General features: G+C 46.0%; 3 protein-coding genes and 1 long non-coding RNA gene across 4 annotated transcripts; 2 read left to right on the top strand and 2 right to left on the bottom strand.

Moving 5' to 3' along the window:
* The first annotated feature begins 3,698 nt into the window (after nt 1–3,698).
* Nucleotides 3,699–4,525, top strand: LOC120844940. The gene has a single exon (XM_040216962.3). It carries the CDS (start codon nt 3,782–3,784, stop codon nt 4,523–4,525), a length of 744 nt encoding a protein of 247 aa, XP_040072896.1. The 5' UTR covers nt 3,699–3,781.
* A 279-nt stretch (nt 4,526–4,804) lies between these two features.
* LOC121047783 lies at nt 4,805–5,709 on the top strand. Its single transcript, XM_040503330.2, has 2 exons — nt 4,805–4,830; nt 4,929–5,709. Exons 1-2 carry the CDS (start codon nt 4,805–4,807, stop codon nt 5,506–5,508), a joined length of 606 nt encoding a protein of 201 aa, XP_040359264.1. The 3' UTR covers nt 5,509–5,709.
* A 1,313-nt stretch (nt 5,710–7,022) lies between these two features.
* On the bottom strand, nt 7,023–11,991 carry LOC120844941. The gene is made up of 4 exons (XM_040216963.3): nt 11,861–11,991; nt 10,313–10,534; nt 8,902–9,055; nt 7,023–7,514 (listed from the first exon to the last, which is right to left on the bottom strand). The coding sequence occupies exons 1-4, from the start codon at nt 11,989–11,991 to the stop codon at nt 7,023–7,025; spliced, it is 999 nt and encodes a 332-aa protein (XP_040072897.3).
* A 5,684-nt stretch (nt 11,992–17,675) lies between these two features.
* Nucleotides 17,676–19,850, bottom strand: LOC120844944. The gene is made up of 2 exons (XR_005716508.1): nt 19,641–19,850; nt 17,676–18,005 (listed from the first exon to the last, which is right to left on the bottom strand). It is a non-coding gene; the product is annotated as an uncharacterized LOC120844944 (long non-coding RNA).
* Nucleotides 19,851–22,202: the final 2,352 nt, after the last annotated feature.

Below are 22,202 nucleotides of genomic sequence, written 5' to 3'. Positions count from 1 at the left end.
CAAGCCTGCAAATCTGTACATTGTTAAAATAAAGGCGGTAACACTGTGTTCCTACTTTCTTTGCGAGTCGCCGTTTCGTGCGCGAAAATGAATGCAACGGCTGCTGAGCCTTCACCAGAAGATATAACAATATTATCGTAAGTATACGCATGTTTTTCGGTTCGAGTTACTTGACTCCAGATTTGCATAAACGTGTGCGTCCGATATTCGCGAAGTCTCGTTTTTTAGCAATGGTGAGGGTGCAGGCTAGCTGGTGTAAATTGAGCATAGTTGTAACCCGAGACTGGGGATACGGACAAGGGACAAAACACAGAACGACAGGGACGAAGTCTCAAACGCAGCTACAAACTTTATTTCACAGGACAAACATATATGTCACTCGCCACCCTCGTCCCCCTCTCTTTCCCTTCCTTTTCCCAAAACTCCACCCCTTCCCTCTTCCTTTTCCCAAGCCCCCGTACATTCCAGTCAAAAACAATTTTGATGGCGCCAACTCCAAGTTGCCGACAGATCCCGTGTCAACAGCCCACACCGCGACATCCCGAGGTCACTCCGGCTCTCCCAAACACAGTCGCAAAGACGCCGACAGAACCCTTGTCCCCCCACACACACCGTGAAACCCCGAGGTCATCCCGGTTCTCTCAAACCAGTCAGCCGCAAAAAGTTTTCGGCTTCCGAACTTAAGTGGATGGACGTGTGACTGATGCATTCGGGAGACGTCTTTATTCTAATGGTCTCTCTCACTAATCTTTTCATGTCGTTGTTTTCTTTTTCTACAATCTTTACGTCTCCCCAGGCTGGAGTGCAGTCGGCACATTCATTCAAATGTTTAGCTATTTCCGAATTCGTATCAGCTGCGTTTGAGACTTCGTCCCTGTCGTTCTGTGTTTTGTCCCTTGTCCGTATCCCCAGTCTCGGGTTACAACTATGCTCTCGTTTTTTACTTTTAAAATGACGTTTTATGATGTTAGGACGCATACGGTCGTTTAAAAAAATGGGAAGAATTGGGAACGTCGGATGTGGAATGTCGAGCATGATTGTTTTTTGTTTAGATTTTTGCGGATAAATAAAAACCGCGTAATGACACTCATTAAAAGCAATATTATTTTGCTTTGGCACAAACTTCTTATAAGCCGAAAAGAAGATTGCTAGATTTACGAGGAGGGCTTTAAATACTTGTCAGTCAATGTTGCAACTACCTCGTTGAATCACTGGAAAAATCAAATAAAAATCACCTTATCCAGAATGTGCCGCGTCATTCGTGACTTGTGTAGCGAGCTGAGTCAATTACTGGTCCATTTTTTGTTCTTGAGGCAGAACATATTGATGAGGACCCCCTCAAAGCCTCATAAACACAGGTACCATGTCGCGTTCTACGCACTTCGTCGTAACCGCTGGTAGTACTAGAACGTACGATGGTAACCGCACGACCGCACGGCGGCCATTTGCAATCCTTGACGGCGTCGCGTTCTCGCGCGTGCGCGCACGTTTGCCGAATTTTTTTCCGCACATTTGCCGAACTTTTCTTCAATTTCTTCAAATGTTCGACGTGTGCGGAACTCCCGTCTTCCGTTCACCACGCAAAACACTGCCATCGCGACTCTGCTGCTGTTGCTGACCGCCAAAATACAGAAACACAATGATTGCCGGTTGGCACTAGGCATTGTAAAACAGAACTGTTTTCCAATGCCGATTGCCAACGCCGGCATCGGAAACTGCATCCAAGACCTGCCCGTCTTGGACGCAGTTTCCGAGGTTTTTGATAACGCCGTCAATGACACGACGATCCGCAATCCGGAAGCGGCCATCTCAGCCCAGTGTACGTATAGCGCTGCCAGCGCTGGTGGCACTGCTCCGGAACTTCGCAGTTTCTAAAGGCTTCGTTTGATCGTATGATGAAATCAGGGGTAAAATACATCAATGCGACTACAATTTTCTGCAATTTTGGACTAGGGGAAGGAATTAGATGCAGCTTCCGCTTTCGCTGAAGCTCAATCAACTCAGCAACCTTCAGTAAACAACGCGCGCGACATGAGGTGAGGAAATGAGAAGGGAAAAACCAATCTCGGTTCCTCCCTTCTTCTAAAGTCCTCTTGGAGGGAGTCAATAGAAGTGAGGTAAACGCATCGTTGCTACCTTTTTTCCTCCTTTTTTCTTTGCGTGACTAGTCTACATAAGTAAGCCTAGAATAAAACCGATTCACGTGATGTGACTGCGTTACACTGCGATTAATCCCACAGTGAACTTGATACCGCGAATAAAATGAAGCTGCTTGAGAAGTTCATCGTGAGGTCGTTCATCAGTTTTGTATATTCGCCACCAATAACTCAAGAAATCATGCACAAAAAGAAAAAAAAAAAAACACTTAACAACGCAGAGTAGCAAACACTCAAAACCACAAAAGGCGACGAGCGTCGTATGACAATGCTTGAATTAGAGCACTGCACGGGCCCGGGCCAGCCCGAAAGCCCGAGCCCGGCCCGGGCGGCGGGCCGGGCTCGGGTCGGGTAGCACGCCTTTTTCTCAGACCCGGGCCGGGCTCGGGCTTGAACAAAATATTTTTCGGGCCGTGGCGGCCCGGGCCGGCCCGGGCCCTGGCTGGGCAGTCGTTCGCCGCAATTTCTAAATGTTTGATAACAAAAAGTGTTCTGATTGATCTTTTAGGTTCAAGCGAAATGCAAAATAACTATGGCGCCGTTCAAAAGAGAGAGAGAAAAAAAAGAAGACGTTTTATAAACAAGCGAAATGCAAAATAACGTGGCGCCGTTCCAAAAAGAAAGACGTCTTGCACTTGGAAAGTATTCACGTGGATAAAAGGAAACGTATGGATTCCACCAGCATAGTAGCAAAGTGCGGTCAAGAAGACGAGGGCATTCCAATCTCAGGGTACAACATGAATGTCTTTTCCTCTGCCTTTCACACTAAAAAAAAAAAAAAAAGAGAAGAAAAACGTCAGCTTGACTTTGCACTTTGTGCAGGAGGCCTTACGATGCCACCAAAGATAAGCTAACTGCCATAGATGATTTTATCCTAATACAGCCTTTTGAGGATGCACTAGTGGGATTCTCAGTGTTTCTTCACAAAAACATGTAGAGAAGAAAGTTGTCTATGAAAGGAATTAAACAATAAAAAGTCCAATATCTCTTCAAGAAATGCACCAAATAAAATATTGCCCACTTTTTTTTTCTCTAAATCACTTATGAAGTACATATTTCGCCCATATTCTCAAAAATACATCATCAAAGTCAAAATATTTATCGTGTCAAAAAATAAAAACAACAATGTCAATAATACCCCTGCCAGACGGGCACCTAAAAGGACCTTTACGCCAAAGGCCTTCAGGATTTTCAAATGACCTTTACGTTCTGCCGTGACAGACAGCACAAGTAAATGTCATTTGGAGGATGTTTACAGCGATTGAACTCCCGCAGCTCGTTCAAACGCATAAAGCACGTTCACGCCTGAAAGATAATATTTCCGCGATATAAATAATTTTTTAAAGTTTTTCTAAAGCAAACAAAATATTAGAAAAAACAAAATGACGAGTTTAGTCGAGTGATTACAACAATGTCTGCTTTATGCCCATGCACAGTGGTTTTTTGGCAATTAGCGGCAACCCTGAGCGTCGCCCGCTCGCTCGGAGGGGCGTTGCCAGGTTCCCTTGCTTGGTCCTGTTGCTCAGTGCGCGCACTCCTTCCCGTTCTTTACGCTTTTGCCCTGTTCAGTTCGGCGTCGTGCTCGCGCTCGAGTTTCAACGCAGTTGCCCCAGTTTGTTCCTTCGATGGATCTTCCTCCCGATGTTGATCCGGCTACGATGGACCCTGCGTCTCGTGTCGCGTTCCTGGTGTGCCTGCGCAACCACCATGAAAGTGGTTTAGCATCGCTGAATAGTTCTTTGTCGTCGATCACGGAGGCTTTGACGTCGATCAGCTCCGACGTTCAGTCTGCCCGACGAGAAGCTGATTTCCTCGAGGAAAGGCTTCTTGCAAACAGCCTGGTCATCGCTGCAGCGACAGCAGGAGAAACGACCATGCCGCGGAGCGTCCAAGCGTACTTTCGGGGTGAACGATGGTTTGAGGAGACGCTACCGAACCTGCCGGAGAGCCACTTCAAGCAGGCTTTCCGGGTGATGCCGGCGACCTTTCGGTACATCGTGGACGTTTGTCGGCCCCACATGGAGCGCCAGGTCACCCCTATGCGCCCCACTATATCGGTCGAGAAACGAGTTGGAGCTGCGCTCTACAAGCTGTGTTCCAGCGCGGAAGACAGGACCGTCGCCCACTTGTTCGGCCTGGGGCGGTCAACGGTCAACGATAATTACAAAGAGTTCTGCCACATCGTCGTTTCCGAGCTGGAGCGCGACTGGCTCAAGGTGATGACCGCCGCCGAACTCCCCGACCACGTCCGCGAGTTCCAGGCTGCCCTGGAATTTCCGCAGGGCATAGCCGCGCTGGACGGCTGCCACTTCCCCGTGTCGCCACCTAAGGTCAACGCCAGCGACTACTACAACTACAAGGGCTGGTAAGTACACTAATTAAAACAAAACAAAACAAAAATAGCTGCGTTTAATGGATCTCAGTAGAGTAGATTGTTGGGCTATTTCGTTTTGGAACTTGGAATACATTTTAGCGCTCAAAGCACAAGGACACAAAGACGAGAATCGCACTGTGGCGTCCGATTCTCGTCTTTGTGTCCTTATGTTTTCAGCGCTAAAATGTATTCCGCGTTTAATGAGGTGGAAATGACGAAACATTACCGAAACACGAGATGCTAGCAGGTGATTGTTAGCTTGTCATTTTAAATAATGTGCCGTGCTAGCTCTGATAATGTGTAAAAATTTTCTTTTTGAATCTACAGCTTTAGGAAAACCCGAAGCCTCACGTATTATGTGTGAAAAACTGACGCATGCATTGTATTTTTTTCTCCAGATACAGCATCATTCTCCTGGCCCTTGTAGACCACCGGTACCGGTTCCGGTACGTCAACGTGGGGACGCCAGGGCGGTGCCACGACGCGCATGTCTTTCGGAGGTCGGCACTGGCCAAAATTCTGGAAGGGCCAACGTTTACAACACCAATGGTCACCATCAACGGGACTGCCGTGCCGCCTCTGGTTCTCTGCGACCAAGCCTTTCCTCTGACGTGCAACATGCTGAAGCCATACGCACGCAAGAATGTCGCGGGACAGTCTCCGCAGGAGAAGTTCAACCGGCAACTGTCGTCTGCACGTAGGGTCGTGGAGAACGCCTTCGGCAGGATCAAGGCACGGTTCCGCTTCATCATGAAGCGGCTGGAGTGCGACGTGGACAACGCCCGCTTCGTTATACGGGCTTGCTGCACGTTGAATAACATCTGCGAGCACTTCAACGACGGCGTGGAGTCCCAGTGGCTCACCGAAGTTGGCACGGAGGCCCGCCTCTACGAGCAGCCAGTCTGCAACACGGATGCCGTGGCAGGCAATGGTTCGAGTGTCCGGGACTCCATTGCTGCCTACCTTCACCAGCACTAGAGTGAAGAGCGAAGCAAAGGCCCTTTCGAGTTCCACCGGAACGAAGGCCCTTTTGAGGACCAGCAGAGCAAAGACCCCTTCACCACCACAGAAGAAAAGGCCCTTTTGAGCCCCAGCAAAGGCCCTTCTCAGGGCCAAAAAAATTTGGCTTTAGAGCTGACTTCTTTCGATGCCTCCTCCCGTTGTCTCAAATGAAGTTAAACCGCAGTATTTATTTGAACATTTCAACCATTTTTCAGTTTTTATCTTTTTTTTTTATGTCTGAATCAAGACGGTAGAGGTGTGCACGTTTCAACTTTGATGCCCCATCTGGCAGGGTAGCACGAGACACGGTTTGGGCACAAGTTCCAGGCCGAAGGCTTCTCAAAAGAGAGTTGAAACTTTCTTTTGAGTCACTAACATAGTACTTGTGTCCACTCTGCATTCCTGTCTGGCCTATCAGTAGTAGATGTGGAACTTGCTAGGTACTATTGGTGAGGAGATCAAGGCCTGCGTGTTTGCTCCTCTAAACATAATCAATAGTAGATCCTCTCAGCACCCTTTAGGTAGCCCGGATGAGCACCATCGTCTGCTCCATTGCCTGCTTCAGTGGTCATGCTCAGAACGAGCTCACATTAACAAGCTGCTAAGACCGGCAACCAATGGTGTCGCGAGAAATTACATTAGTAGGCTGCTAATACAGGCAATCTTGTAGTTGTATTCACATTGCAAATTACTGTGGAAGCTCTCTATCGCACTCTGCAGTCGCGCACACACAGCTGTGGCCGCCAGCGAACGAGACGTAGTTGCGACGTGACCCATACTCTCGTCAAGCTTCGGGCTGTTTGCCGCTTGGGGCGGGTCAGGGATCTACTAACCAAAGGTCATGCGAAGGCCTTGTCCCAGCCAAACGCTGACGCAGCGTTCGGTTTCGTCAGCCAAGCGCTGGCTAATTGTTATTTCTCGTCCCCATCTGTGTAGTTCTAAAGTTAGTCACTTGGGGTGTCAGGGTCTGATCTCCTCCCCAATATTAACTGGAGATGCTGGAGTTTCGGAAAGATTCACGCTTCTCGCTCCAAGTCAAATTTGGGGGCTTTACATGCCAAACCAACGATGGGCATCTGGCACGCCACAGCGGAGGATTGAGGATTAATTTGGACCACCTGGGGATCTTTTGACTATACTGAAAGCTTGGTTACACGGCGCCTCCTCTGCAATAAGCCTCCGTCAGATTGCGGGCACCTCGGCCGGGATTCGAACCCGCCACATGGGATCCGTAGGCCACCACCCTCGCCTCGGAGCCACCGAGGTGGCTACCCTTTTTGCCCTGTCAGTCACTATAACAGCGAGACACAGGAGTGTCACTTTCCATAACATTTTTCTTTTGTGTGTGGGTGGGGGGGTGGGGGGGGTAGTATGAATATTAATGCGTAGTAGAACACTTAGAATTGTGCATGTTAACAATAAAGACATATCAAATACCATAGCTAGATGAATAATTACTCCAAAGTACAACACAAATGTGCTCCATCCGCTTACTTTGGTGCTTTATTTAGAAAAGCGATCATCGCCGCAGTCAGGTCTTCCTGCGCCTTCGCAGCACGTTCTTGTTGCTTCAAAGCACGTTCTTGCGCTTGCAACACAAGTTCTTTCTGAACGAGCTCCCGCTCCCGGAGCTCGAATTCCTTTGCTCGAGCGGCTTCAAAGCTCAAACGGAGGAGCTTCTGCTCCTCAATTGCTGCCCTAATGAGGGCAGTATTAGGGTGCTGAGCCCTTTTTTTTGGAGGCGCCCTCGCTGGCACGGACACGCCGTTGCTTGCAGAGGTGCTTGCAGCGCAGCTGGTGCTCGCGGTGCTCGCCCTCCTTGAGCTTGCGGCCAAGCTTTCTCCTCTGTGCCCGCTCAAATCTGAAGCCTCGAAGCCGACTCCAGCGGCTCCGACATCATGTGAGTCGTCTCCCACGTCCATAGGTGGCTCCTCGAACATCTCGCCATCCTCTGCACCTCCATCCTGCAAGCCTGCAAGCAACTGAGAAAATTTCCATACAATCAGATATTCATATTAAACCGCAATTCAGGTATTATAATCCATCTCACAACAACTTGGCAAACTTTGGAAGCTACACCCTCGTGATTCCACAAGTGCATCGGTGTGAGGCATGTTGCATCATTGAACAGATGTACCATCACTTTCGGACGCACGGGCATGAGGAATCTGCTGTCATCTTTGGCTTCTTCAACTCCTTCCTTAACTATATTCAATGAACTGACACCCATCCACCAACTGCTCGCTGAAGAACTACCTGGCCACCACCTTTGGTCAGAAGTCTACCAATTACACCACTGGTTTTGCCTATATTCTGTTTCACGATAACTTGGCAAACTGTGGAGGCTACGGCTCCTGCGACCCAAAAACAGCGTTGGAGCGAGGCATGTGACTCTATGTCACGGGAGCGTTTGTGTCACTGCTCCAAAATCAAGACCTGGAGGAACTGGCTGTCATCTGCTGATCAAAAGTCGTCTGCTGTGAAACCAACCAACTTCAGATGAACATTCACCGGCGCAACATTGCCATCCGCTAGAGTAGTGAGCTCTTTGGAAACTGTTTATGAGACAACCATACGTTCAATTTACTAGCGAATCTGTGGTGGGTGCTAATGCCACGGCACAGTGCGATGTTTGAGCGGAAGTGGTGGATTACACGGCTGCAATCGTTCACATATCATTCAAAAGCCATATTGTTCCTGGGAAAGGGTTGATCCTTATTAAGTATCATTGAAAAAAAAGTAACATGTCTTCATCTTCCGTGTCATGTAGTGTGGCGGACAGAAGGGTCTCACTGCAACACTACTAACAGTAAAAGAAGCCTAGAACAACTTTTTGTCACGGACAATGCTGTTGTTGTGGTGGTAACGAGGCTTAGCTCCGTGGCCTCGATTATGGAGTGTTGTCACGTGCCTTCCTCAGACACTCTTATTGGGTCGCGGAAGCTGCAGCCTCCACAGTTCGCCAAGTTATCGTGAAACGAAGTATAGAGCTGCTCTATACAGCAGCCTTAGCTCCCCAAAGTAACAACACGAGGACTAACTTACCCGACAAGTGAGAGACCTGCGGTCGCCTGCTCCACTTTCGGTATCGTCACCATTGCATTGCCGATGGCCCGTCTAGGAACCTCCAACGAGGGCACATAAAGGACAGTAGCCATTCTTCGGAAGCGCTAGTGTAGCCTTTGAGGTATTTCCTCTTCTATTTGATGAAGGACGAGTCCCAGTTCATGCAGAATCGCTGGATCTCTGACAGGTAGGTCGGAAGCAGACGACTTGTTTTTCGTATAAGAGCTTGCCGATCTGTTTGTAAACACGAGTTGGTGTATAATACAGAAACCTTGTTATGAAAGATTGATATCACCAGCCGACCTGCACTACTGCAGGCGTTGCACGGTCCAGGCAGCTCTCTACGACCAGGCTGCTGTTGTTGAGCGGCAGCGACCCCATGAACCTGTGGATGGCGAAGTAGTAGGCCCAGGTCTGCTTCCCGGATCCCGTGGTGGTGCCTTCCCGTGCATGTTTCCTAAAAATTAAGGCAGCTGTAAGTGTCACATTCATGTAGTTCCGTAAATGTACATGCAACACTCACAACACCTAATAAACAGAAATCGCTTTGCAAACCACCTTCAGATTGAAGATTGGCGCACACATGATGCTACCTGTTTTACGTGGCTTGCATGTGACGTCATGGCATTGTGCAGGTGGCCAGTTCTACTTATTATTGCTCAAAAAAACAACCTCAGTGGGGTGGAACATACGCTGCAGAAGGGACACATATACCAGCTGCCACAACAGCAAGTGGTATGATGTCAGTGATAACCATGTATATAGTGCCAGCACATAAAAATCAGCATGTTTTACTTTCTAATCGTATCGCAATGTCAGGTTAGACCTTCTGTGGCATTGTCTGTTATTGCTTACAACATACAAATACATATAAAATAGTTGAAGTCGAAGGGATTGATGGCTGTTTGAAGGAAATTCAAAAATCTGTTTCTGAACGTGTCGGACTAAGACTACAAAGGGGGTCGAAGCATGCGCTTTAAGGGCATACGGATCCCACTGCTTCTGGGTGGAGTTTTGACGGCAACCTCTGGGCTGTGTGAAGCGCCTCAACAAGGAGGGGTAAAACCAAAACAAGCCACAACAAGAGTTGTCATCACTAAACCCGACTCTGAAAAATGCGGTACTCGGTGTCTTCACTGCTGTCGACGCTGAGAGCACTGCTGATATCTGTCGAGTCCGACTGTTGCGCCAATCAGACACCTTTGGGTCGCCGTGGGAAGGAATTTAATGTTTTTAATTTCTTACTGTTTACTCAAGTTTCTTCAGTGAATTTTTTTGCACCCTTGATGCACGTTCACCGCCACCTTTATGCAAAATTGTAGCTTGATACGTTTAGAAACCGATTTATGCCGTCCCTTCAAAAAGTCATCGATCCCTTTGACTCGCCCTCTAGATTTAAACGGATTTTACTCCTAGGTGAGTTTAGCTCTTCAGTACCGATGTCTTATGTGGTTTGAGCCTCGGAGATCATGAAACATGGCAAGTCAGCTGTGAAGCTTTGAACATTGCTGCAGGCGAAGACGGCTACTCAAAACGCGTACGAGCTACGCAAAGGAGCGGTGGCCGAACACGGCACGCGAGACAAACACTGCAGGTAGGCGAGCCCTGTCTTTGCGCGCCGCGCAAATTGAACGGTCGTCCCTATCGGCACTGTTTGGCGTGTGTGTGTTCGTAGGATTAGCAGGTTACACCAAACGTGTGAAGTTTTCCTTACCGATAAGTGCTGCACAGATTCTCGATCTTGTTGTGGACTTGGTCCCTCGTCGTTCGAAAGAGGGCCCCCAACGCTTCCGCGATCTCGGCGTAAACGGCACCGTTCCTCTTGGCGCGACGGAGGTCCTCCAGCCGATCCTCCCAAAGCCGAATCAGCGCCCAGGTCGCGTCGACGCTCCAATGGACGCGCGGCGACCCCTTCCTACTCGTCGACGCTCCTCCGTCGTTCGACATATCGCACGACGCGAGAGATATAGAAATATATATACAAAACAAAGATTAAATATATACAGTACAGTTAGTAATACACTATTAAAGGATGATAAAATATAAAGTAGAGAAATAAAAGCTAGATAACTATGGTTGTAAGAAAAATCGAAAGGGGGAAAACCGAAGTGCCGAAGCGAACGATGCGAGCAGGCGAGCAGCGGGACGATTACGCCTACTAGATAGCTGGGGCCATGGGTACAAAAAACTATTAGTAGAGCGAGGTCTGTACAGATTATACGTCAAACACGCTCTTTTTTAATAATAAAATTACAAAAATATTTATTTTAGAAATCAGTACGATCTTTATTTTCAATCCGCGTCTCTAGTGTAGACCGCTGCTGACGAGAGTAGGCCTTTAGCAGCCGTAAAGGAGTTGTGGGAACTCAGGTTCCCGAAAAGGACCTTTACGCTAAATGTCATTTGAGTAGCCGTGTGGCACTGCCTAAATGACATTTACACTAAAGGTCCTTTGGCGTAAAGGTCCTTTTAGGTGCCCGTCTGGCAGGGGTATAACTCGGTCTGAATCTAAGTCAAATATCCTGGCTTTATGCTTAGACAGCTTTTAGATTAAAGCCTACAAACTTTTTCGTGCTCATGTATATAATCTGTCGGGCTCGGGCCGGGCGCAGACTTATGTTAAATTTTTTTTTTCGGGCTCTGGCCGGGTTCAGGCTTCTGTGGAAATATTCTGCCGGGCCCGGGCCGGGCCCGGGCAGTGTCTCTTCCGGGCCGGGTCGGACCGGGCCAAGAAATTAAATATTCTATCGGGCTCGGGCCGGGCCCGGGCCGTGCCTCTACCGGGCCGGGTCGGGCCGGGCCTAGAAAGTCCGGCCCGTGCAGTGCTCTAGCTTGAATGTCTCCATCGGGTCTTAGGGTTGGCTGCGGCTAATGTAAAACGGAATGTAATAATGCAAGAAACCAGCTCAAGGTATATAATTTATTACCTTAACGCGTAAAAGCAATATTGCGGCAATTGAATTCTATGAGATTTTTTAGTGGTTACATACGGGTCTTACTTTTGAGAGGGTCACGACGATAACGAATTCGACTGCGCGGCTCGGAAACTTTTGATAGTTTTATCATAGTTATAATCGGGAGGCAGTAAAAACGACAAATTTCGAAATACTGCGTGGGGTAGTAAAACATACCTCGTGGAAATCGCGTCTATACCGCGCGGATTCTAGGAATTCATGACTCCGTGTGCAGCAATTTTAGTACTTCCTGATAGCCGTCGGATGTTAATTGATTATCTATAAATCGTGAATGTTTTTTCTCAAACCGTAGTTCTTCTCGTGAGAAGCAAACCATGAAGACGTTCTTTCGCTTCGCTCTCCTTCTGGTTGCAGTCGTTATGGTTTGTGGCACAACTATCTCAGACGTATTCGGTGAGTGCTTTTTCTGTGGTACCATTTGCTTTAGAATTTTAAATACTAATTGCGCTTTCGTTTTTAGATCCCACATTGAAAATATATATTTTTTTGCATGAAACTCGAAAGAACATAAATAGGTTGGCTATCTTTTATGGCGCACGGAAGACACAGCTTCGAGTGTAATATGGTTTGAAGATGCGCTAGTCGGTGCCTGTTGGTAACAGGAGAAAACTATAGGAGAAGTACGCAGGAAAAGAACAGAAAAGACACAAGCACAGATCTGACTCAAGACTTCAGTTTTTTTTCTTTGATGCCGTTCTGTCTCGATAGAAAAAAAACAAAAAAGCTTATGAAGTCGTGAATTAGAGCAGTGTGTGTGTGTTTTGTTTCCTTGTCCCGCGTGTTTTTTGCTATGTTTTTTCCCGCTTCGCGTGTTTATAGCTTTGCGCCAACAAAGCTGATTATTTGAGAGTTGGAAACAACAACAACAACAACAAGAACAACAACAAGAACAGCAACAACGAGAGTTTAGGTCTCCCGAACAGCCTGAGCTGTCGCCCCCATGTATTCGTAGAACTTCTGCGCATGTGCAGTCCGACGTCCCAAGTTGCTCGGGGTTCCCAAAGCGATGGGCTCCCTCATTCTAAAACTCTCTGTTGTTGCTGCAACTCTAGATACTCCGTTTCTGGCCAAGTTCAATTGCAGCCTACTGTATAGACCTTTGATAAGTTACCTTCTGGGCGCTGCCATCTTTGTCTGCCGGGCTGTGGAAAGCCTTCTGAGTGTGCGTTGGTGCTCAGCATTGCGGTTTACCAGACCCTGCGTGTGCGTCTTCAGCTTAGTGACTCCGCATTTGTCACCCGGGTGAAAAGCGATGCAAAGTTCTTTACAACCCGATGAAGCCAATCAATCGGTTCTAGAAATTTCACCGTCATGGCGCTCGTAGTCTTGACACTCTTGTCATCGCCGGTTAAATCAATCACGCAAAGAACGAAGCGTCGAATCCCGGTGTCCATGTGAGTGAGGAGTTTAGCCACTCATGTACAAAACGCACAAAAATCGCGATCGCCATGACGGTGCATTTTCGTTGCTGCTTGATTGGTTTTATGGGATTGTGTACGGCCGACTACGGTCGGACTCGTAGAGTGTAGCAGAGTTTACGCAAAGCGCAAATTCTTCTGATTTTTTTTTTTTTTTGCAACGGGTTTTGGTGACGTCAGACCGCCGAGGACCGATTGGCTCCGATTAAAAAGATAGTGGGTAGACCTCGATGCTATAGCTGCTCGAGGTCTATACGTACCGTCCATCCAATCGCAGCGCCAATCGGAGCCGGGCGTTGTGACGTGACCGCCTCCCCTGCGCAAGTATACCGACTGAACCGACGCTTTGGACACATTTATGTTTCAGAAAAAGGGGACCCCCGCTGCCATCTTTTGGCGCCAGCGGTGCTTTGCCTTGCACCTCGAAGCCATTTCTGGCGCTTTGACGGAAAACGATGCGTATTTGACTTTGGCCAGACTTGTCATACGAAGAACCATCACCCTTCCAAGGCTGAATGCGAGAGAATCTGCGTTCACCGAACTTGATAACACCGATTCACGCGTACTTCTGCGTCCCTTGCAATCAAGATAACGAAGTAATGGGGAAAAAAAAAACATTAAATGAAGAATCAAACTTTGAGTCGTGTCTTTTTTTTTTTTCAGGAGATATGCTACGAACGCTCGACTCTGACTTTACGCCTCAGTGGAGGCGCTGCTGTCAGTGTGGTGCGCATGCGCACGGTCTTCGTGCGAATCTGGTTTCTGCGCACATGGGTCGTCCATGTCCACCTGGTGGGAGAAAACGGTGTGAGCTTGCCCGTAAAAATGCAGCGTGTTTTTCGTCCTTCACAGCGTGCCTGCCAAGTGGAGCCCGTCCTCTGTTTATTGATAATTCTCGAAAACCTCCGCATAACTAAACCGCTTCCGCATCTAAAAGACAGTCGTCATATTAAGTTTCAGCCTCTCGCGATAAAATGAACATGCTTGCTTAGAGCGTTCGGGTCGCCACTTTTAGAGATTGGCGCGAATAAAAGTTTGATTATCCGCATCGAATCCGCACCCGTATACTTCGTATCCCAATCCGAACGTAATAAAATCCAGTGTGAATGAAAAAAACAGAGACAAATAGCACTTTTTAAGTTGTTCACGTATCTTTGCACAAAGATATTTTCGGGTCACAGTACGAGGTGGATGTTATATTATTATTACATGTGTCATTGTGTTTTTATTACAATTTAAAACTGATTAGCCTTCCCGATACTCTGTGCGTCGCTGGAAAATGAACGCAGTTACGTGATCATCCTAAAAGTCCGCAACACTGTGCCCAGAATTTGCGGAAGAAAATAATTTATATATATATATATATGTGTATACAGGTTTTTTTTTTTTTTTAAGATTAACAGATTTGTTTAAAATATCTGTGAAAGCTACACTTATCCGGTTTGTTCAGGTGAGGTATACGGCCAGGGGGACATAGTATATGGGGCTAATCATAACGGTCAGTTGGCTGATTAGTTAAAATGTGTCAATTAACTTTTTTATTTGTGCAAATAGACATATGGTTTCAATTAGAAACTAGCCGAGCGTTATCGAAAACCCCTAAGTCAGTCATTTTCAGAAAAACTTTTAGCGCGTGAGAAGCGTGCGTAGTGCACTAAAGTTAACCCTCGTGGAGCGGGTACAAGGCTAGCGGTTGCGGTAAGGCGCCCGCGCGATTTTTCCGTCTCTTATCTAGCCGCAGCCTTGTACCTGGTCCACGAGTGGTAACTTTAGCGCACTACATTGCTTCTCACGCGCTCAAAATCTTTCTAAAATTAAATTAAAAGACCCGCCAATGACCAGTTCCTCTCCGCTGGTGCACTTGTTGCTGAAATGACATGCACGAACTGCGCCGCGAGAGTGCGGTAAGGAAACTCGTGTTAGCGCAAGTTCCTCCACTTCAGCAGATCGAATGAAGTCTCCTGTATCCACTTGAAGGAGATGTATTGGTCGACTTCGTCACTTGCGGTGTCTGGCACATCGTCGTCGGTGTCCTCTAAATCAGATTAAGAGCCCGGTCGTTCGGATGTCTTCTTCTCTTAAGCAGCACTTAAGCCAAGATAACCTCGACATCTTCGACTTGGTCTTTCTTCGTCACTCGACCCTCTTTAGCACCTACGATCGTCTTCCTGACGTCATTGTGTACGGAACGCTTTTCTAAGTCGTCGAGCAGACGCAAGCTTTTTAGTTTGGGAAGGAGAAACAGCTACTTTGTGCAAGCTGTGCTGTTCGAGTTTTTCTTGAAGGAGCCGGGAGCACGTACCTTTGAGCGCCTGCAGAAGCTCAGAATCGTTGTTTTCTCTCTAGGCGCTTCAGAAGTTTCCTTCGCCACCAGTCCACAAAGTAGAGGGTTTGTTTAGATCATGACTCCAGGGCATCACTCGCTATCTTGAAGGGCTGAAAAAAGTTTACGAGACACTGCAAAGTACCTTACTCAATTTCGTGGACGGTGCTCGTTTTGAATTTCTCTGTCAGTACAGCAAAAAATTTTGTCCCACTGCTGAAAAATAGATGAGAGCATGATAAACTTGCTGTTCCACCTAGTTTCGACGCCTTTTTTGAGCGAGGAATCTTAACGGCACTGCAGCCCAGTTCGCTTGAAGAATGTAACCAAGGATCGACAAGCGCGGGGAAAATCTAAAAGAGCAATGGTGTAATCTCATTGGTCAGAAAGAATTGTTGTTTCAAGAACAGTGTTTGGAATGTGGCACAATTTAGGCGCACCTGTGATCTCAGTGCCGCGATTACATTCGTGCCTCTGTCTGTAACAAACACAAAGTTTCTAAGACAGTCTTTCTTGAAGGTCAAACCTCGGCAGCGGAGTAGTGAAGATCGGAGGTTTTCTCCTATCGTCTTGTTCTCTTTGTCGAGTTCTGTAGTACAAAGCACGCGCTACACCTACTTGCAGTGCTTCTTGTAGTGCAGTTTTATACAAAGGTAGCAGCTGTTTCGCTAATCATCCTTCCACAAATCAAGGATTGCCGTTGCGCCTTGCAAATCAAGGATGGAACGAATTTCCGCTTTCACAAGTTTTCTTGTTTCGTCAGCGATACATGCAGTATCGCGGACGAGACACCGTGGTCGGGTGCGGCAGCATGTAATGCCCTTTCGAACCTTACCACATTCAGCTCCAATATGAAAGAAGAACTGTGCCAGCGTCTCCAAACCTCGTCAAGCAATCCCGTCAAACGGTCTCACATCCCTCACAATAATATCCACGGCGCTCTTCAAGACACGCTCCTTCATCGCGCTTGTCACGGATGAAGGATGCTTCGGTTCTTCAATGTATCCCCGAAAGGTTGTATAAGACTTTTGACATTTTCGCTCTAACAGGTTAGATGTGACTCTCTTATGGCTGGAATACTGAAACACCTTCTTGCAAGTGCTGCATGCAATAAAGGCCTTGATAACTTAGTCTTTGTCAAGGATTTCTTTAATCGTTTTTAGAACTCCAACTTGCCCGTCTTCCACTTCAGCATGAACTCACCGCTTCAGGCCTCCCGCTAATGACGTCGTAGTCTATGTCGATATTCCTGCTAACCACGAGAGCTTACACGATTACATTTAGACTCGCAAAATCAACAGAAATCACCCTGACCGCTTTCTTAACCGCCGCACGGAAGATCGGAAACTTTCACCCGTGTTCCCTTTTCTCTCCCCTAAAGTCTGAACACATGTGAAAGGAGGCCGTATCAAGCAAAGGTATTTGGAAAGAGAGAACGGGAAGCAGCGGTCGGAAGACAAAAGCCTTTATTTCTCCTTTCTCCCATCGTAAAATGTAAAAAAAAAAAAGTAAAAAACCAACCGTTTTTTTTTTTCTTTTTCCTTTTGCTCGTGGCAGTTACGGAGACAGCAATCGGCAGCCGCCGGCATTGCTGGCGCCCTGACGTCATCACCAAAAGAATATAGACTACCACCAGACTTTCTTGCTTAGAACTCTAAGCATACGAAAATGAAACACAGTGTCAGTTTTTAGGGGCTGCCTATCTACGCTGTAAATTAATTTAAACCCTTAAAGTGTTTTGCAGTGTCTCTAACTCACACCCTAACACCCCTAGAAAAGGGTGTTTTGGACACAAGAACACCTATGCAATGGTTGTTCAAGCCAGCATTACGCCCTAGCACTCTACAAAAGAGTGAACGGGTGTAAGGGTGTACTTGTTCACAGATTAACGTTTGACCGTGAACGACTGCGTTAGGACCGTTTGTGACTGCATATGATAGACGCACTGGTGTCATCAGTCAAAAAGCCTTAGAACACCTCCGACCCGCGTATAACCAGACTGGGCTTTTTGGAGTATTTGCAAGATTAAATCTACAAAGATCTGTTAATTAACATTTTCAGATTTACTTCATTCCCATGTAGAAATTAGTACACATATGCAGATCGGAAGTGTACCAAGACTTCTCAATAGACAGCGTCAATGTGTTATTCTCATCATAAGCAGTAACAACCAGTCGTAACGCAGTCGGACACAATCAAGTGAAAATCTGCGAAAGAGCCACGCTTTTCTGTATCGATTGTAACGCATCCGGTGCCTGCAATAATAATATATTTCTGCTGTTGAGAATTTGAAAAAGAAACATGCTCGAAGTGGTTGCTCCATGCGTGCATACTGATGCATAAAAACACAGAAACGGAGGATAAAGTTGGAACTCATTTAATGTTTGCTTCCTTATACAGGTTTTTGGCTGTGAATGATGCCTTGCATGTTGCAATAAAACGTTTTGCGATGAACTTGGGTCTTAAAATACTAACACCTAAACAAAGGTATTCCAATATGTTGCAAACATTAAATGGCATTCTTGTGTACCTTGAGGTCAAACGTCAATCAACTGCGTGATAGGTTGTAGTTTCTTCCCCTAAGTCGATGACCCGAAACAGCCATCTCCTCCCAACGTACAAGAGCGTGTCAGTCTTCTTAAAACTGGGGCCCGCATACATGCCACAAAAACTGAGGGTTGTTTCTACCTCCTAGGATAAAAAGACAATAGAAAACAATATTTTAGGTATAGAGAAATGCACGACACATCTCCAGCTCAAAATCAAGCCGAAACCGTGCTGCTAAATGCCCACGCCGTTTTGCTTTGCGTGGAGGCAATGTGTTCCAACTAATTGCTTTTGTGTTGTAGTCGATGACGCCAGCTGAAGTTGACGGCAACATTAAAAGGTTCGGAAAATACTAAATTGTTAAATATCCGCTGTTTTGCAGGCCTTGCATGCGACGTCATATTGCACTGTACCATTTTTGTGCATTCGTACCTTATGCAACACATATTTGGCACCATCGAATTTGTTCTTGGCAAGCCTTGTCGAGAAGAACAGATCCGATGGTGCCAAAATGCTGCAAAGGGAACGGGCACAGTGCATGGTACACAGCAATGACGGCAACGTAACGTCAGTGCCAGCCATGTATTCCTTGATAAGATAAGCCAATGTGTGAGCAATGCAGCTGTCAGCAGTCATCTGCCAGGACGACATCGAAGGCAAAAACATGACGAGGTAAACCAGTATGCAAACCAAATATGCACCATTGTGCTTCTTGAATTTTGTCTGGAATGGAGCCACACACCAAGCTTCCAAGATTTATCAACTCCAAATGTTATGTCGACTAAAACTTCCTTAAATGCAAACTATTAGGGTAATAGACAGAATGGGTTCACGTACGGTTTTGGAGACTGTACCAGAAGAAAGATGCTGTTTTGTGAATCCAACACATGTTTCACCGAGCCACCTCTCTAAATTGCACTGCTCCCTTAGCCATCTATTGTTTTTGACCTGTCACTTAGTAAAATCATTGTCATCTCTCGTGATATTATTTATCAATTGATCCTTCACAAATGTTTGCCTCGCGACTATGGGTCAGAAGCACATTTAGATCACAAAAGTCTTTCTCATTACTGACGGCCCTCAGCATAAAAAACTTCAAACTTTTATACTTGGCTGTAAATACTATAAATGTGCGAATATTTAAAACGCCCAAATATCTGTGGAACCTATTGTTCTCAATTGTAGGTGATTTGTAAACTTTGCAATATGCAGGACTTTAGTGTGCATAGTCTGTATATTATCCTATGAACCATTCGAACAGCATAAGAGAAGTCAGTTCTATCCCCGCCATACTCCCAGGTAAAATGGAAAAGGAACAGAGTCGTTACTTTCTACGTAACAAAGTGTGAATATCGCCGAGTTATGCTGAAATGCCAGGACCATCTTCTCGGTGTGATACGGCTTCCAAGTTGGCCCCAGGCTATGGTAGTGTGCCAGCTTGCAAAGGTGCATGAATCTCATGCCATGTTTTCACCCGAGAAAACAAAACGATTAATATTTGTTTACTTCGAAAAAACAAGCAAAAACTTCCGGTTTTGTATGGTTGAATTCAGCCAGTCATTGCGAGCACATTATAGAGACATAAGTCACTTCTGTGATTTTTAGTATTTAAAATTGCAAGAAGTTTTAACCTACTTCAATATACAGGTATGAACGATGTTTTTAAGTTTACTGCAACAACATAGGTAATGCGTTGCGATGACTACATACAAACCAGCTAGCCTTATAGTATCGAAGTCTATACTTATCAACGGTAGGGTTAAATGCAAGTCAACCAACCTGCCATTCCTCCGCTCTACTGTATGTCATGTTCGGGTCGCCCTTGTCCCCATCCTGGAAAAAAAAAAGACAAGGCGTCCGTGCCATGCTCCTGATGTGCAGTTTTTTTGGTTCCCAAAAACCGCGGGCTGCCAGCCCAACCAACTTTGAGTTCCTCTTGCTGTCTCTCGGGTGAATGTTCGTTCAACTGCTTTAGACGTCAATACTGTGTTTCAGGTGCACCTGAAATAAACTAAAACAGAAACCAAACCAATGTTTGGCCTTTTTGTAAAGGGTCTTTTAGTTTTGTGATATCACACACACAAGTGACAGGTAGCAGTGTAACTTTATTTTAGGACAAACACTTTCATATGTATTTTTCAGAGAGTGTCATAACACAGTCAATATCAAGTGGCAGGCGAGCATGTAAAATGTTGCTAACAAATATTCTGCATGTTTCTACACCCCGCCTTATGGCATGCACCCAAATAGTAACAGGAACAGAAAACTGTTAGTTAGCAAGAGCCCTGCGCAGGAACAGTATGCCCCTAGCTGTTTGCCTCCAAATGTTCTGAAACTTTAATAATGTTCCTGTCCAGCTGTTCATTTGATTAACCAGGTTGTCACACAAGAAATAACCCGAAAAAACACGACATTAAAGGAAAACCTCGTGGCACTCCTGTTATTCATATAGCATTAAAATGTCACTGACAGCCACATGAATAACATGTTTCTAATGTATTGCTAAAATATTAAGGCAACCTCGCTGTAATAAAAAACCCTGTAAGCGTTTTTCAGGGACACCCCATAATATTCCTCCAAAGTCAAAAATTCAAAATCGGTTTAAAACAAAAATACACCGATAAACATCTAACGGTGGGCAAAGTAAAAAAAGAAGGAAAGAAAAACAAATTAAGCCGGCAAAACACAAATTTTGAGTTTTTTCTTGCACCAGCCAGGACTGAATTTGATCAAAACTCTCTCTTTTTGATTCAACTTTAATGAGATTTTCTCACAGATAACCCCCTGTTTAGCGTCCGTCCAAAACATACCCCCAAAATGCACTGAGATTTAAAGAAAACACACACACGCACACACTCGCGCATATACACACACCATTTCTTTTTTAAAAGCCATTACTTCACGGGAGACACTGCAGTGATTTCGACCTCGTCTCCTGTCGTCACCGCTACGGAAAAACCTTTCTGCTCTTGGAGCGAGGCCAGGCAAGTCGGACTTTCTTTTCGGCCGCCCCGGCATCCCGCCACTAATGACGCGACAAAAGGGGAGTCTTCCGTGTCGTCTGCTTGAAAAAAAAAAACTTGTTTTCAGACCTTACTCGCGTTATGCGAAATCCCACTTTGGCCCCATCCAGTTGCTACGCGTAATGTCGGATGATTTCAGAAACTTTCACCGCGCTTACACACTTACTTCACCGATCACGGAGCACTGGTGGCGGCCGTCAGTGGCCTTCACGACGCCAACCACGACGGCTATGAGAATTAACCACGCCGTCCTCAGGTACGTGACGGCACAATTCCGCCCGCAGTGCGTGACCGTGCTACAGCTATCACAATCGTTCCTTCGCACACTGTGGGTAAACAACATGACTTCTTTTTAGAAAACACCAGACCATCTCCACCTTACTTATAATTGTTGCAACAGTTCCTTCTTTTGCAAGTAAATAGCCAAAAACAATATGCTAAAAAAGAGGACCGTCTGAGGATCGTTAAATGTTTACACAATGTATATGGTATTTAGTGAAATAACTTAAGGTCCATTCAAGAAGTACCTAAAATTGTTTTTTAAAGCTTTCAGTGACACTATTTAGCCTGTGGGATTGAGGGTGGCGAAAAAAAAAAGCGCAGAGAACGGGACGGGGCAATTAAAATTAGCCGGGTGTTAATTTGTCCGGCCTGCGGTTGCTATTAAAAGAAAGACAAATGAACACCACATATACAACGTATGTCCCACACTGCCGTACGAAGCAGCCCTACGACCAATTATACGCCAATCTTTTTATGTACAACGTACAGTTGTATTTGAAATCTCGGCATGGTTGTCTACCATACGTCTCCTGTCGAATTGCACAGAAATTGCATGGTTTTCTTCCCCTAGTTTAATAATTCATTAAGTAGTAACATCTTAACGATCTTAACTAAGTAGCCATGGCGAGCACCCCAGAAATATTTTGTGCTTTTCATGTGGTTAACAAGTGTAAAATATAAGGGATTCTCTTGAACCCCTTAAAGTTATTTATTCCGTTGATAAAACTACCTAGTTTTTATATGTTTCTTTGTATAAGCATTTCGAATGGTAATTATGGCGACTGCTCTTATGGGTGCATATCTTTTTGCTTTCAATAGGATGCCTGAATAATTTGGCAAATAAAAAAATATATACAACAAAGAGCCTCGATTAAAGCTGCTAAATATGCTGTGGCTGAGTTAGTCGTCGAAAGGCGTGTTCGACATAGTATATGGTTTATTACCTGAACATTTGAAAAGAATCTCGCGAAAAACGTTTTTATGCTTGCGCGGATTCGACGAATTCGACAGGCCGCGCGCAGCAATTTATGCGCTT

This window comes from Ixodes scapularis, unplaced genomic scaffold (genome assembly GCF_016920785.2).
Source record: "Ixodes scapularis isolate PalLabHiFi unplaced genomic scaffold, ASM1692078v2 PGA_scaffold10__122_contigs__length_95168666, whole genome shotgun sequence".
Lineage (NCBI taxonomy): Eukaryota > Metazoa > Arthropoda > Arachnida > Ixodida > Ixodidae > Ixodes > Ixodes scapularis.
This window is presented reverse-complemented; position numbering and strand designations above follow the sequence as displayed.